We start from the raw sequence: 15,497 nt of genomic DNA on the forward strand, positions 1-15,497 counted from the left end.
CTACCCATCTAATCTTCAGCATTCTTCTGTAGCACCACATTTCGAAAGCTTCTATTCTCTTCTTGTCCAAACTATTTATCGTCCATGTTTCACTTCCATACATGGCTACACTCCATACGAATACTTTCAGAAATGACTTCCTGACACTTAAATCAATACTGGATGTTAACAAATTTCTCTTCTTCAGAAACGCTTTCCTTGCCATTGCCAGCCTACATTTTATATCCTCTCTACTTCGACCATCATCAGTTATTTTGCTCCCCAAATAGCAAAACTCCTTTACTACTTTAAGTGCCTCATTTCCTAATCTAATTCCCTCAGCATCACCCGACTTAATTAGACTACATTCCATTATCCTTGTTTTGCTTTTGTTGATGTTCATCTTATATCCTCCTTTCAAAACACTGTCCATTCCATTCAACTGCTCTTCCAAGTCCTTTGCTGTCTCTGACAGAATTACAATGTCATCGGCGAACCTCAAAGTTTCTATTTCTTCTCCATGAATTTTAATACCTACTCCGAATTTTTCTTTTGTTTCCTTTACTGCTTGTTCAATATACAGATTGAACAACATCGGGGAGAGGCTACAACCCTGTCTTACTCCCTTCCCAACCACTGCTTCCCTTTCATGTCCCTCGACTCTTATAACTGCCATCTGGTTTCTGTACAAATTGTAAATAGCCTTTCGCTCCCTGTATTTTACCCCTGCCACCTTTAGAATTTTAAAGAGAGTATTCCAGTCAACATTGTCAAAAGCTTTCTCTAAGTCTACAAATGCTAGAAACGAAGGTTTGCCTTTCCTTAATCTTTCTTCTAAGATAAGTCGTAAGGTCAGTATTGCCTCACGTGTTCCAGTGTTTCTACGGAATCCAAACTGATCTTCCCCGAGGTTGGCTTCTACTAGTTTTTCCATTCGTCTGTAAAGAATTCGTGTTAGTATTTTGCAGCTGTGACTTATTAAGCTGATAGTTCGGTAATTTTCACATCTGTCAACACCTGCTTTCTTTGGGATTGGAATTATTATATTCTTCTTGAAGTCTGAGGGTATTTCGCCTGTTTCATACATCTTGCTCACCAGATGGTAGAGTTTTGTCAGGATTGGCTCTCCCACGGCCGTCAGTAGTTCCAATGGAATATTGTCTACTCCGGGGGCCTTGTTTCGACTCAGGTCTTTCAGTGCTCTGTCAAACTCTTCACGCAGTATCATATCTCCCATTTCATCTTCATCTACATCCTCTTCCATTTCCATAATATTGTCCTCAAGTACATCGCCCTTGTATAGACCCTCTATATACTCCTTCCACCTTTCTGCTTTCCCTTCTTTGCTTAGAACTGGGTTTCCATCTGAGCTCTTGATATTCATACAAGTCATTCTCTTATCTCCAAAGGTCTCTTTAATTTTCCTATAGGCGGTATCTATCTTACCCCTAGTGAGATAGGCCTCTACATCCTTACATTTGTCCTCTAGCCATCCCTGCTTAGCCATTTTGCACTTCCTGTCAATCTCATTTTTGAGACGTTTGTATTCCTTTTTGCCTGTTTCACTTACTGCATTTTTATATTTTCTCCTTTCATCAAGTAAATTCAATATTTCTTCTGTTACCCAAGGATTTCTACTAGCCCTCGTCTTTTTACCTACTTGATCCTCTGCTGCCTTCACTACTTCATCCCTCAAAGCTACCCATTCTTCTTCTACTGTATTTATTTCCCCCATCCCTGTCAATTGCTCCCTTATGCTCTCCCTGAATCTCTGTACAACCTCTGGTTCTTTTAGTTTATCCAGGTCCCATCTCCTTAAATTCCCACCTTTTTGCAGTTTCTTCAGTTTTAATCTACAGGTCATAACCAATAGATTGTGGTCAGAGTCCACATCTGCCCCTGGAAATGTCTTACAATTTAAAACCTGGTTCCTAAATCTCTGTCTTACCATTATATAATCTATCTGATACCTTTTAGTATCTCCAGGGTTCTTCCATGTATACAACCTTCTTTCATGATTCTTAAACCAAGTGTTAGTTATGATTATGTTGTGCTCTGTGCAAAATTCGACCAGGCGGCTTCCTCTTTCATTTCTGTCCCCCAATCCATATCCACCTACTATGTTTCCTTCTCTCCCATTTCCTACACTCGAATTCCAGTCACCCATGACTATTAAATTTTCGTCTGCCTTCACAATCTGAATAATTTCTTTTATTTCATCATACATTTCTTCAATTTCTTCGTCATCTGCAGAGCTAGTTGGCATATAAACTTGTACTACTGTAGTAGGCGTGGGCTTCGTATCTATCTTGGCCACAATAATGCGTTCACTATGCTGTTTGTAGTAGCTAACCCGCATTCCTATTTTCCTATTCATTATTAAAACTACTCCTGCATTACCCCTATTTGATTTTGTGTTTATAACCCTGTAGTCACCTGACCAGAAGTCTTGTTCCTCCTGCCACCGAACTTCACTAATTCCCACTATATGTAACTTCAACCTATCCATTTCCCTTTTTAAATTTTCTAACCTACCTGCCTGATTAAGGGATCTGACATTCCACGCTCCGATCCGTAGAACGCCAGTTTTCTTTTTCCTGATAACGACATCCTCTTGAGTAGTCCCCGCCCGGAGATCCGAATGGGGGACTATTTTACCTCCGGAATATTTTACCCAAGAGGACGCCATCATCATGTAATCATACAGTAAAGCTGCATGCCCTCGGGAAAAATTACGGCTGTAGTTTCCCCTTGCTTTCAGCCGTTCGCAGTACCAGCACAGCAAGGCCGTTTTGGTTATTGTTACAAGGCCAGATCAGTCAATCATCCAGACTGTTGCCCTTGCAACTACTGAAAAGGCTGCTGCCCCTCTTCAGGAACATAGACGATAAATAATTTGGACAAGAAGAGAATAGAAGCTTTTGAAATGTGGTGCTACAGAAGAATGCTGAAGATTAGATGGGTAGATCACATAACTAATGAGGAGGTATTGAATAGAATTGGGGAGAAGAGGAGTTTGTGGCACAGCTTGACAAGAAGAAGGGACCGGTTGGTAAGACATGTTCTGAGGCATCAAGGGATCACAAATTTAGCGTTGGAGGGCAGCGGGGAGGGTAAAAATCGTAGATGAATACACTAAGCAGATTCAGAAGGATGTAGGTTGCAGTAAGTACTGGGAGATGAAGAAGCTTGCAATACACATATAAAGAGGTATAAATCCAGCAAAGGTACTTAGTAAATAATTTTACTTTCACTTCCTTTCTGTACATTTTCAAAATACTTAACACTACTAAACTCCAGGCATCAGCACAATAAGATCCACATACCGATAGTAGCATCATTACAATCATCAAGTGTAACTACATTAAGGCAACAATGTTCCATTTTCTTAACTATTTTATGTTTGAAATTAAGCAGACCTCTGATTTAATCTTCACTTTTGTTATATTGATTTAATCTTCACTTTTGTTACATCCTCCTGTATAAATGCCAATTTTCACTACTTTGAACTATTCAGGCTGTATATAGTAGGTACCATTTGAAGCTGAATTGTCATGAAATCATTACCAATCTGGGACTAGGGGCCAGGGAGAGAAGCAGTGATTGGGAGGACGACGGTTCAATCCCGCGCCCGGCCATCCTGATTTAGGTTTTCCGTGATTTCCCTAAATCGCTCCAGGCAAATGCCGGGATGGTTCCTTTCAAAGGGCACGGCCGACTTCCTTCCCCGTCCTTCCCGAATCCGATGAGACCGATGACCTCGCTGTCTGGTCTCCTTCCCCAAACAACCAACCAAGAGAAGCAGTGATGCCGAATGACCACACCAAGTGCTGAGAATATAACCATGTAGTGTAGGGAATGTGAATCATTTATTTCAGGATGTGAGTTGCCTATATTAAGTGTGTGTGTGTGTGTGTGTGTGTGTGTGTGTGTGTGTGTGGTTGTGTGTGTGTGTTTTGACAAGTGTAAAATAGTTGACTTTCTTCCTTATGCCAGGTGTGTACCTTCAGAAAATGGAAGATTTAAAAAGCGTTTAAGCAAGACGTGGTATCCCGTTTTAACGTAGAGTATCAGGTTTATTGTCACTTGTCTTGATAGCAATATATTGCTCCTATCATCATCCAGTACTGGTGGTTCTACATTTACACTCTGTTAAGGGACAGCACTGATGGCTTGTGGCATACATACCATGGGCATTGTGTTGCCCATATAGGGATAACTGCTCTGACTTCTCAGCTATTCAGCTTTGCATCTGAAGATGGCAGCTAGATGGAACATCAAAATATCATGTCAAAATACTTAAAGTGTGGGAAAGGCATCCTCTCACCTACGTTGTACTGGTGCATAAGGATAGAAAAACATAACAGAAAACTATATTCACAATACCTTTTGAGCTGTTGTCTTTCCTAGTAAAAATATGCACATTCACATACAGAAGAAATGCAAACGTACACTTGTGTGGCTGCAGCGATACTAACTACTGATTATTGAGAGCAGTTACCTGGGCAGGTGAGGTGGGGACAGGATAGGCAAGAGTACACGAGGGAGGTAGTCAAATAGAGTGAGGCATGTCTTTCATGTCTTTTTAGATAATCCAGTGGCTGCACAACAAGACGAAATGATTCCAAATGATAGAGCATATAAGAGATCCAGAAGGAAGGGAGAAAAGGAAAAGAAAGTGTAGATGCAGATGGAGACAGAGGGGGTGGGAGAGGCAGGGAAAGAGGTGGAAAATGAGAGAGAGAGTGAGAGAGAGAGAGACCATGGGGGGAGGGAGGGGGAGGAAGGCAGTAGTACATGATCTGGATAGGGAAGGAATGGTGTGGACAGAAGAAACAAGGTGAGGAAACTGGTTAGCGGAAAATTCCCAATTCCCATCTGAGCAATTCAGAAAAACTTGTGCTGGAAGGGAGTATTCAAGTGGCCTGTGTACTGAAGCAGCTGTTGACTTTCTTTGTGTTGTGGTGTGCGGTGTGTTAGCCAACTGGAGGGTCAGGTTCGCAGTGCACCACAGTTTGGCGGTGGCCATTCATGTGGGTAGACAGTTGGTTATGTCAGTTGTTTACTTGTCATGCTCATATAGAATGCTAGGCAATAAATGATGCGTAGCTGATATATGACATGGCTGCATTCACATGTGGCCCTGCATTGGGTAGGAAATGCCTGTGACTGAACAGTGGTAGGAGGTTCTGGGTGAGTTTATTTGGCAGGTCTTGTACCTGGGCTGACAGCAAGGGAGTGACCCATGGGATGCAGGGTTGGAATGGTCAGGGATATCCTGTAGGTTGGGTGGGGGCAGAATTGGATAGGACATTGCACATCTCAGGGCATAATGAGAGGTAGTTGAAGACCTTTTGAAAAGTGTGGTTGACTTTTCAAGGCCAGGATGATATTTGGTGATCCCAGGAGTGCTGTTCAGCTGGTTTTTAGGTTTACTGGTGTTAAGAGATGGCACAAGATAGCTGTTTATGGAGGAGCTTGGTAATATATTGTCTGTCAGTAAAGGCTATGGTAAGGTTATCAGTATATTTCGATAACTCCCACTTCAAGTGCATTGTTCTCAGCCATAGTGGGATGACCTGTAGGGAGGCCTGTGGGGTTGGGATTCTGGAATTTGCGGTTTAGGTAAAAGTTAGGTGCTTGGGGAACTGGTAATGTGACAAGGGAGATTTAGTCAGATATCAGGTTTTGGGATAGACCTAAGGTCTTGAAGAGCTGCTGGAGGTCATGTCAGACTGTTGGCAGAGACACGCAGCCACATAGTCACTATGATTCAGGATCACTGTGATGGAGACTATGTCTGCGGGAAGGAAGATATGGTCTGGATTGGTTTTCAGGTTATACAGAAAACTGTGTGTTCGTAGTAGCGATGTTGGACTCATTGATAGAAATTTAAGAAAGGAAGGTGAGACCAGGTTAGAGTTCCTGAAATATTACCAGGTGATGACTGGGTAGAAGGGAAGGAGGATCTTGGTTGGAGGGAGGTTGGAACTATTTGTTTGGTTCTATGTGAGGGTTTGTTAGGCTGTTGTTTGTGAGGTGCTTGGCAAAGAAATGTTTCCACTTCAGAGAATGAGTAAAGGAGAGAAGGTCCTTTGCAAGTCCAGTTGTTAGGCTAAAGCTGAGGCCTTCAGAAAGTACGGTGACGTATGTAGTGAGCAGAGTTTTGGCAGAAAGGTTGACAACCTACTCCACAAACCCAACCCCACATTTCTCTGTGCTTGACATTCCTTTATGCCTGGGTGCATTGCTCCCACAGAACGAACTTCTACCTTTGCTGACCAAAACCTACAAACTGTAGTCTGTAACCTCCCATCCTACATTCAAGACACTGCTCATTTCCTTCACCTCCTCTCTACAGTTCCTGTCCCATTACCACTAGACTCCTTCTTTGTCACCATGAATTCATCCTTATACACCAACATCCCCTATGCCAATGGCCTTGTGGCCATAAAACAGTCCCTTTCCCATTATTCCTGATAACGAACCCATCACCTCTTCCTTAATTCTTCTAGCCAACCATACCCTGACCTACAGTTATTTCACTTTTGAAGGTGAAATCTAAAAACACATCCGCGGTACTGCCATGGCACCCCTTCCTATCCAGTCAGCGCCTAAAAGCCCTTGTCATTTTCATGATCTGGCCTCATGCCAAGGAAAACCTTTGCTTTTTCCTCCATAACCTCAACACCTAGTCCCAGTTCTGCTTCACATGGTCCTTCTCAACCCAATGAACCGCATTCCTAGATACGTATGTCCAACTCTTAGATGGCTCCATAAATAAGACTGTTCACATTAAGAGCACCGGCAACCAACAGTATCTCCACTTTGATTGCTGTCACCCATTCCATATCAAAAAGCATCTTCCTTACAGCCTTGCCACCCAAGGATGCTGCACCTGCAGTGGGAAGCAGGAGTTGTCGAAATATACCAGTAACCTACCCAGAGCCCTTATTCGCAGACAATATCCTACACATCTCATCCATAAACAGATCTCCCATGCCATCTCTTTCTCTGACAGCAGTAAACCTGTGAACCAGCCACCACCGAGCAAGGTGGCACAATGGTTAGCACACGACTCGAATTTAGGAGGACGATTGTTCAAATTTGCTTCCAGCCATCCAGATTTAGGCTTTCATGGTTTCCCTAGATCGTTCCGGGAAAATGCCAGGATGATTCTTTTGGAAGAGAATGGCCAATTTCTTTCCCATTCCTAGCAGCAATCTGAGTTGTGCTCTGTCTCTGATGACCTCAGTGTCAACAGGTCAGTAAACGCTAATTAATCTTCGTTCCTTGAACCAGCCACTGATCACGTAGCACCCAGTATCACCCTGGTCTTGATAAGTTCAGCCACATACTTTGCCAGGACTTTGACTACCTCTCTTCATGCCCTAAGATGAGTGATATCCTACCCAAAATCCTACACACATCACCCAGAGCAGTATTCTGTGTCCCACCCACCCTACAGAATGTCCTTGTCCATCCTTATTCCAATCCTGCTACCAATCCAGCACAGTATGGGTCATTCCCGTGTGGTTGCCCCAGGTGCAAGATCTGTCCCATATACCCAACACCACCACCACCTACCACGGTCTAGTTACTGGCATTTCCTACCCATATCCCATATATCAGCTATGAAGCAGTTACTAGACAACATTCTACGTTGGCGTGATGAGTAACCATCTTATGTAATCAACTGTCTGTCCACATGAAAGGCCACTGCCAAATTGTGATGAACTGCAGACTTGGCTATCCACTTGTTGAACATGCTGCAGACTATGACACAAACAACTTCAACAACTGCTTCACTAAGCACCATTTGGATACTCCCTTCCAACATATGTTTCTTTGAGCTGTGCAGGTGGGAATTCTCTCGCCAGTATATGCCATGCTCTTTTACACCTTTCCCCTTCTCTCTCTCTCTCTCTCTCTCTCTCTCTCTCTCTCTCTCTCTCTCTCTCTCTCTCACACACACACACACACACACACACACAATCTCCAATTTCCTCTTCTTTTTTTCCTTCCCTCTCCCTTTCCCCTCCTTCTCTCTCAACCTGTATCTTTATTATGCTCTACCCTCTTGAACTTTCCATGCCTTTCCATTATTTTATGTATTATACCATCCAGGAATTTCCATTATTGTTATAAAATATCATGTCTATCTTATTTTAAGAACCGGCTGCAAACCCAATAGGCATGCCATATGTTGCCATGGCAGGAAAGCTGCCACAGTCATTAATTTTACCAAAAACCATCAAATGTTTTACTGTCATGCCTATTATTGCATTCAATGTTTTAATTGTGTAAATTGTTAAGATATGAATTAAAACAAAATGTTATATAACTTTTACCAATGATATATTATAGGCTGACGAAGGACCAAGTGTGATATATGCCATATCTATGAGCTGGTTTCGGCAATGGCAAAATTTTGTTCGTGGCAAAGAACCTGAGCCTCCTGGTCCCATTGATAACAGTTCAATTGTCACAACCAAGAATGGACAGCCTGTTGTCAAAATGGGTAAGTACACTTTGACACTTCAAATTAAATGTGACATCATTCCAGCATAACTTTTTTATGTATCAGTAGTTATAGTGATTAAGAAATGAAGTATATACAAGATAGTGAAATTGTAGTACACATCTAATTTTTGTCTCAAGGAAAGAAAAATCCTGTAACCTTCAGTATTAATTAGACTAGTACACATATAAAAGCATGGCAATAATCCTGAAATATTTGTAGCCCTTTTCTCATAAGTCAGTGAATGTAATAGTAGAGTTCTGATATGTACTTCCTGTGTTTCATAACAACATAGCAAACTTTATACTGACTAACACTGCAAGTCATATTGCATCTTAATTTAATTTTATCCCCTTCAGTGTCCTCACTGTAGTTAGTATTTTCAGTTTTCTTCTGTACTACTCCAACATTCAATGTTAACAGTGTAATAAACTCACACATTTCATCAGAAACATTAGTAAAAATCTGAGGTCAGCTGTTTATGCGTTGCATCATAGACTTACGACAAAATCCTGTATTTGCTCAGCAATAATGCCTGCAGCCAAAAGCTGAAATATATCACACACAAACAACAGTGTGATGGCATTAGTTTTTTTTACATTATGAGGCGGTATATTGCTGAGAAAACTATTATGTCAACTGACTCTGGCTGCGGAAGCCTACAGATATATTAATAGTAACTTCAAACCTTTTGCAAATGATGCAGAAGTAATATCTGAAAGAAGCTAAACAGTTATTCGTGCAGATCTTGATAAGTAGTGCAAAGATTGGCATCTTCCTTAAAATATTCGGAAACATAAAATCATGCCCTTTACAAAATGCAAAAATGTGACATCTCATGACTACGATATCAGGGAGTTACAAATGGAATCAGCTAACTCGTATAAACATCAGAGTGTAAAAATTTGTGGTAATATTAAATGGAGTGATTACTTAACCTCAATCATATGTAAAGCAGGTGGAAGGCTTTCATTAATCAGGAGGATACTAGGGAAATGCAATCATTCTACAAAGTAGATTACTTATAAAAGACGTGACTCATCTGAGAATGTCGCGAAAGTGTGTGGGACTTGCACTAAGTAGGGCTAAACTCAATATATACAGTGAAGGGCAGCATGAATGGTTTGTTTGATGCATAAGAAAGTGTCATGGATATGCTGAGAAACTTGAACTGGCAGAAGACGGTCAGCTACCACCTGAAAGACTGTGTATTATGTTTCAAAAATCAGAATTAACTAACAGATCTGGGAATAAACTGCAGCCCCCTACGTGTTGCTCCCGTAAAGTCATGAAGATAAGATTATACTAATTTCACCGAGTGCAGGGGCATTTGAACAGTCATTCTTTCTGGACTCCTTACTTGAATTGAAGAGGATGAAATTTATTTCCCGACTGTAAATTCCTTTACATTAATTGTATTAGGCATAGATTTACTGCACGATAGTGACACGTGAAAATTTGTGTCAAACCAGGACTGGAACCCAGATTTCCCTCTCATCACGGATGGTTGCCTTACCCATTTCTGTTATCAGTGCACGCTCCCCAGACTGACGAAATCTTCCATGTGTCACATTGCATGCATCCTTATGTGATAGTCCACTACATTCTTCAAAATTGCTCACAACAGTATTTGGATTCCTGCAACAAGGAGAATGATATGATGAGCAATCCAGACCAATGTTTCCATCGTTGTATGCCTGCCTAGGTTTATAATACTTACATGCCTGTCAGAATGGGAAGAAATTCTCACAAATTGTACAGTGGGAAATACATTCTGACAAGCTCTCCATTGCAGAATGGATGGGTGGTAAACGTTGCCCTTCACCACAGTTTAGTGATGTCCACTCATTCAAGTGTCCACTTAATAAACTATATAACAATTAAAGCAGAGTTGGTATGTGGCATGACTGTTTCCACAGGTGTTGCTGCCTCTAATACAGCAGGATATGCTTGATATAAGACTTGGAATAGTGTGTGCTGGGTAAGTGCACAATGAAAGGTAGTCAAAACTCTGGTGGGGGAAGTGGATCAGTTCTCCTGAAATGAGGGAACACTCTTCCCGTAACCCTTGTCACCTTTCCGAAAGTACAGCTATGCAGCTCAACCAGTCTAACCCCCGTGCCACATGGGTCGTATCCCTGTGGAAAACCCAGATGCAAGACCTGTCAATGCACTGTCCAGTACCAAGTATTCCAAACCCATCACAAACGTGCCCTACCACTGTATAAGCAGTCGTGTCATATATCAACTCTGCACAGCCTATTATGTGAGCATGAATACTAACCAGTTGACCACACAAATATGTGGCCACCAGCAGACTGTGGCCTAGGGCAGGGTAAACCACCCAATAACAGAATATGCTGCTGAGCTTAAACATGCTCATGCTTGCATTTCACAACCATTTCAACCTGGAATCCCCCAATATCATCTTCTTTGAATTACTTAGATGGGAATTGTCCTTATAATTTACCCTCTGACCTCACAGTCCTCCCTGGCCTGAATCTTCACTATCCCTTGTCCTATACCCATATCTGCCCTGCCTCCATGCCTCCACCTTCAATCCATTAATGTTTTCGTACACTATTCTCTCTCCCACACTTTCATCTATGTTTTCCCTCTGGCCCATCCTTACTGGGGACTGATGACCTCAGATGTTGAGTCCCATAGTGCTCAGAGCCATCCCATCCTTACTCCCACCTACAAGTGCACTTTTTCAGTTTCACTCCATGTGTCACATCCAACTTCTCTGCTTCATCCAGTGGGGGTCACCATCCTATCCTGTATCCTTGCTACCTCTCCCCCCCCCCCCCCCCCCCTATCCCCGCCAAACCTCCCTCCTCTCCACCCGATCCATTCCCGCCACTACCATTCTTCACCGAGTGAGGTGGTGCAATGGCTAGCACACTAGACTTGCATTCGGTAGGACAACGGTTCAGTCCCACATCCGGGCATCCTGATTTAGATTTTCCCTGATTTCCCTAAATCGCTCCAGGTAAATGCTGGGATGGTTCCTTTGAAAGGGCACAGCTGACTTCCTTCCCTAATCCGATGAGACTGATGACCTCGCTGTCTGGTCTCCTCCCCAAACAACCCAACCCAACCATTCTTCTCTCACACTCTCCACCTGAGACAACCCCTTTTGAGCTGCATAGCCATAGCAAGGCACTTAAATTTATCTGTGGTGTATGGGCATTTTTGAGGTCTAAGAGTGAATTGTAAAATTATGAAATAATTTATGCTGCTTCAGTCACATTGTACTAATACTTGATAATAATATGAATAGGATGGATTGCTACTCAATGAGCGCGCGCAACCACTATCTCTGGCTGCCGGGGCCAGACTGCATGCAGCCGTGCATGAACCTGCACAATATTCTCGTCCATCCTTACACAACTCCTGCTCCCAACCCCTCGCCTCATGTGTCATATCCTATAATAGACCTAGATTCAAGACCTATCCCATACAACCTCCTACCACCACCTACTCCTCTCTAATCACAAGCATCACCTATCCCATCAGAGGCAGGGCTACCTGTGAAACCAGTCATGTGATCTACAAGCTAAACTGCAACTACTGTGCTGCATTCTACATGGGTATGACAACCAACAAGCTGTATGTTCGCATTAATGGCCACCAACAAACTGTGACCAAGAAGCAGCTGGACCATCCAGTTGCTGAGAATGCTGCCCAACACAGTGTTCTTCATTTTACTGACTGATTCACAGACTGTGCCATCTGGATCCTTTTCATCAACATCAGGTTTTCTGAACTGCACTCATTTGTCCCTGTCCCTGTTCCCATTCCAGCACTCCACAGCCCTCCAATTCACCAAGACACCCACAACCTTTTTACTTTTCTGCCCCCACGCCAATCTTCTGCCTGACCTCTAGACTGCGTTTAGTTGCCCTACCCTCTCTCCACCTCGTCCCTGTATGCTCGAATCAGCACTTTACCATCCCCACTCCTACCCTGTTATCCCTTACCCTCGCCACCCCAGCCTCCATCTTACCCTCACCACCCTGATTGCGTCTCCCATCATGCACAGTTGCTCGCAGTCTGGCCTTGGCAGCCACAGACAGTGATCGTGTGTGTGTGTGTGTGTGTGTGTGTGTGTGTGTGTGGAAGAAGGCCTTTTTGGCCACTTGTCTTTGTGCCTATCTATGGCTCATCATCTCCGCTGTATGGTGAGAAACAGTCTACCCTGTTCGTAATATTATCAATATTCCATCCTGGATTTTCCATTGCGTGATTTTTACTAATATTTAAAAGAATGACGCATTTTGGCAGCATGCTGCCATCATCAGCTGCACTACAATGACGTGTATATAACATTAAGTGATGTTCATTTGCTGGGTAGGCCAGTGAGGTTATATAATGATATATAACACTGTACGTAAAGATACTTTTATTTTAGTGTGAACCTTAAGTGTGTTGTATGCTCAAATCATTTTATTGATGTATTTACTTACATTTCACTAACGAAATGATTTAAACATAAAATTCACTTAAGGTAGACACTAAAATAAATTTATCTTTCTGTACCGGGCCCAGTAAATGAACCTCATCGTGTTTCATATTAATTGGTATGCATGCGACTTTTTATTTCTAAAATCAATCTTTATTGTGATACAAACAGTGGAAAATCCAGGACGGAATGTAACAATATTATGACAAGGATAGTTCCTACTCACCATATAGCCGAGATACTGAGTCGCAGATAGGTACAACAAAAAAAGGCTGTCACAAAATGAACTTTCAGCCAACAAGGCCGGCCACACACACACACACACACACACACACACACACACACACACAAATGCAACTCACTCACATGACTGCAATCTCAGGCAGTGAAACCACACAGTGTATATTTGCATTCATTTCGTCAAAAGTAATAAGGTATAGAATGTTGTTTGCTTTCCTTTGTTCCATTCATTGTCTGTTATATGATTTGCTAAGAGATTTATTTCCATAATAAGTATTTCCCAAAATTTGTCAGCAAGAGTAATCTCAAATTACTTGAAGAAGATTGTATGCCATGAGTCTCGGTATATTTCCAAATTATTGGTGTGTTTCTTGCAAATTCATGGAACACGTTATTTAGGTACTCCTTTTTTTTTTCCCCCCCACAACTGTCGTCACTTTGTATGCCTTCGTTTTTGTACAATGATGCTGCTGTTACTGGATTCTTTGTCACTACTTCCATGTAAATGCCTCTCTCTTAACATTATGTAAAAGTTGTTAAATATTTCTTCATAACCACCAACATTCTTGCTTTAAAATGAAAATTTAACAAATTGTGACTAATTCCCATGGCTTAATGGTAAGAACTAAACCAAGATTATCACTGAAAAGTATTTGTCTCTTGAGTTAGACTTGCGGTGTTGATTTTGGTCTAACTTTCATTCCCATTCATTGTGGTATGTACTTTTGGCCTTCATTTTTTTCCATGAGTCTGACTCTATATATGCATCTTTGGTCCAAAATCGTTATCAACAGTACATCAAGGTGTTAAACCATTTTGTTTTCTAACACTGGTAAGACTACAATGTGCATAGTACTACCAGTTCAGAAATTTGAGGTATTTAATGCACTTCATTAGTTCCAGCAGCAAAACAGTGTGCACTCTCCATTACTGTAGTATTACAGATTGACTTTACCTCAGTTTCAGATTATGCTCAGCTATCAGAAGAACTGTGGTATTTCTTTAAACGCATTTATGGAGGAGGACCTGAAGTTGTGTTTCGGTCACCATATGCAGGAGGTCCAGCAGTGAGTTGCACTACTGCTTCAGGCATTGGCCGACCTTGTTATCCAGGTACAGTGTCGGCAACACCTGATGGGAGTTTGGCAGCTGCCATTAAGGCCCGCAGCACAGACAACATAGATACTGGTAATATCCTCTGCTAATGGAGATTCAATTTTGTAGATCTTATCTCATTTTTCTCGTATCATTTTCTGTATTAGCCATGGTTTGGTTGCATGTTTCTAACTTCCTCCTTTTTGTGATTACCCAGAATATTCATTTTAATAAACCCTGTGTTTTATGTAGCACATTTTGTGTATTATAGGGCTATATTCATCTGCAAATACAGCTGCTATGGGCCGACAGACCAGAGCTCAAAGTGCCAGTTCCGACAACACAGCACTACGTTCAGCAGCCAGGAATGCTTCAGTGCACAGAAAGCAGCAACAACAACAACAACAACAGTCATTAGATACAACTGTGGATATGGGTACATATTATCAGAACTTCTTGTGTATGTATGCCTCATATAATACAATCACTGTAACTTTCTATGTAGTGTAGAACCATGGCTTGCGAATATGCAGTGCAATGTGCAAGTGAAATCAGACAAAACTCTAAGATGTAAGGAAGCTTGTAAAGACCCACCATTTTGACTTCTGTACAATTTAAAATGATTGGTTCATTGTAGAAGAATCTCATAAAAAATGTAACTAAATCTGCATAGAAGGTTTTTTTTCAGGGGGGGGGCCTCTGTATTATCCCAGCTGACAACATTTTACTGACACTGGAGCTCCGTTGAGGTGGTTGATCTGGACGGTGTAGTGTATGCCTTTTGTACTAGTTTTCTCTGTGGAAGGACATTGTCCGTAAGCTTATTAGCATCTTAGGGCTTGTTTATACGCTCATCAACCTCTTAATGCCTCACTGTACTATGAATTGTTACCTTTACTTCCTCCATTATTTATATTCCACCCAGGATTTCTCATATTTTGTTTATAAAAATCTTATAAACATTCTTTAAATTGGAATTAATTTAACATGCAGGGCAAACTAAGCAAATTATCTTGCTCAGATGGTTAGAGAAGATAAAAGCAAAATTAACCTTTTTTTGCAGCACGTATATAAATATGTGTGTTATGTACTTATTAGCGAACCCGGCCATGCTTCACATTTGCTAAATGGGTATGGGAATGGGATACATGCCTTAGATTAGACTAATACTTGTTCCATAGATCATGAATACGACAC

At 41.7% G+C, this 15,497-nt stretch overlaps 1 protein-coding gene across 1 annotated transcript in view; it reads left to right on the forward strand.

Annotated features, from left to right (window-relative positions):
• Positions 1-15,497, forward strand: part of LOC126416745 (ubiquitin carboxyl-terminal hydrolase 20) — a 187,938-nt gene that overhangs the window by 134,989 nt on the left and 37,452 nt on the right. Inside the window, exons 15-17 of the mRNA XM_050084581.1 lie at positions 8,347-8,500; positions 14,166-14,393; positions 14,572-14,760. Of these exons, the coding sequence (XP_049940538.1) occupies positions 8,347-8,500; positions 14,166-14,393; positions 14,572-14,760 (571 nt within the window). The remainder of the gene's footprint in view (positions 1-8,346; positions 8,501-14,165; positions 14,394-14,571; positions 14,761-15,497) is intronic.

Source organism: Schistocerca serialis, chromosome 8, assembly GCF_023864345.2.
Source record: "Schistocerca serialis cubense isolate TAMUIC-IGC-003099 chromosome 8, iqSchSeri2.2, whole genome shotgun sequence".
Lineage (NCBI taxonomy): Eukaryota > Metazoa > Arthropoda > Insecta > Orthoptera > Acrididae > Schistocerca > Schistocerca serialis.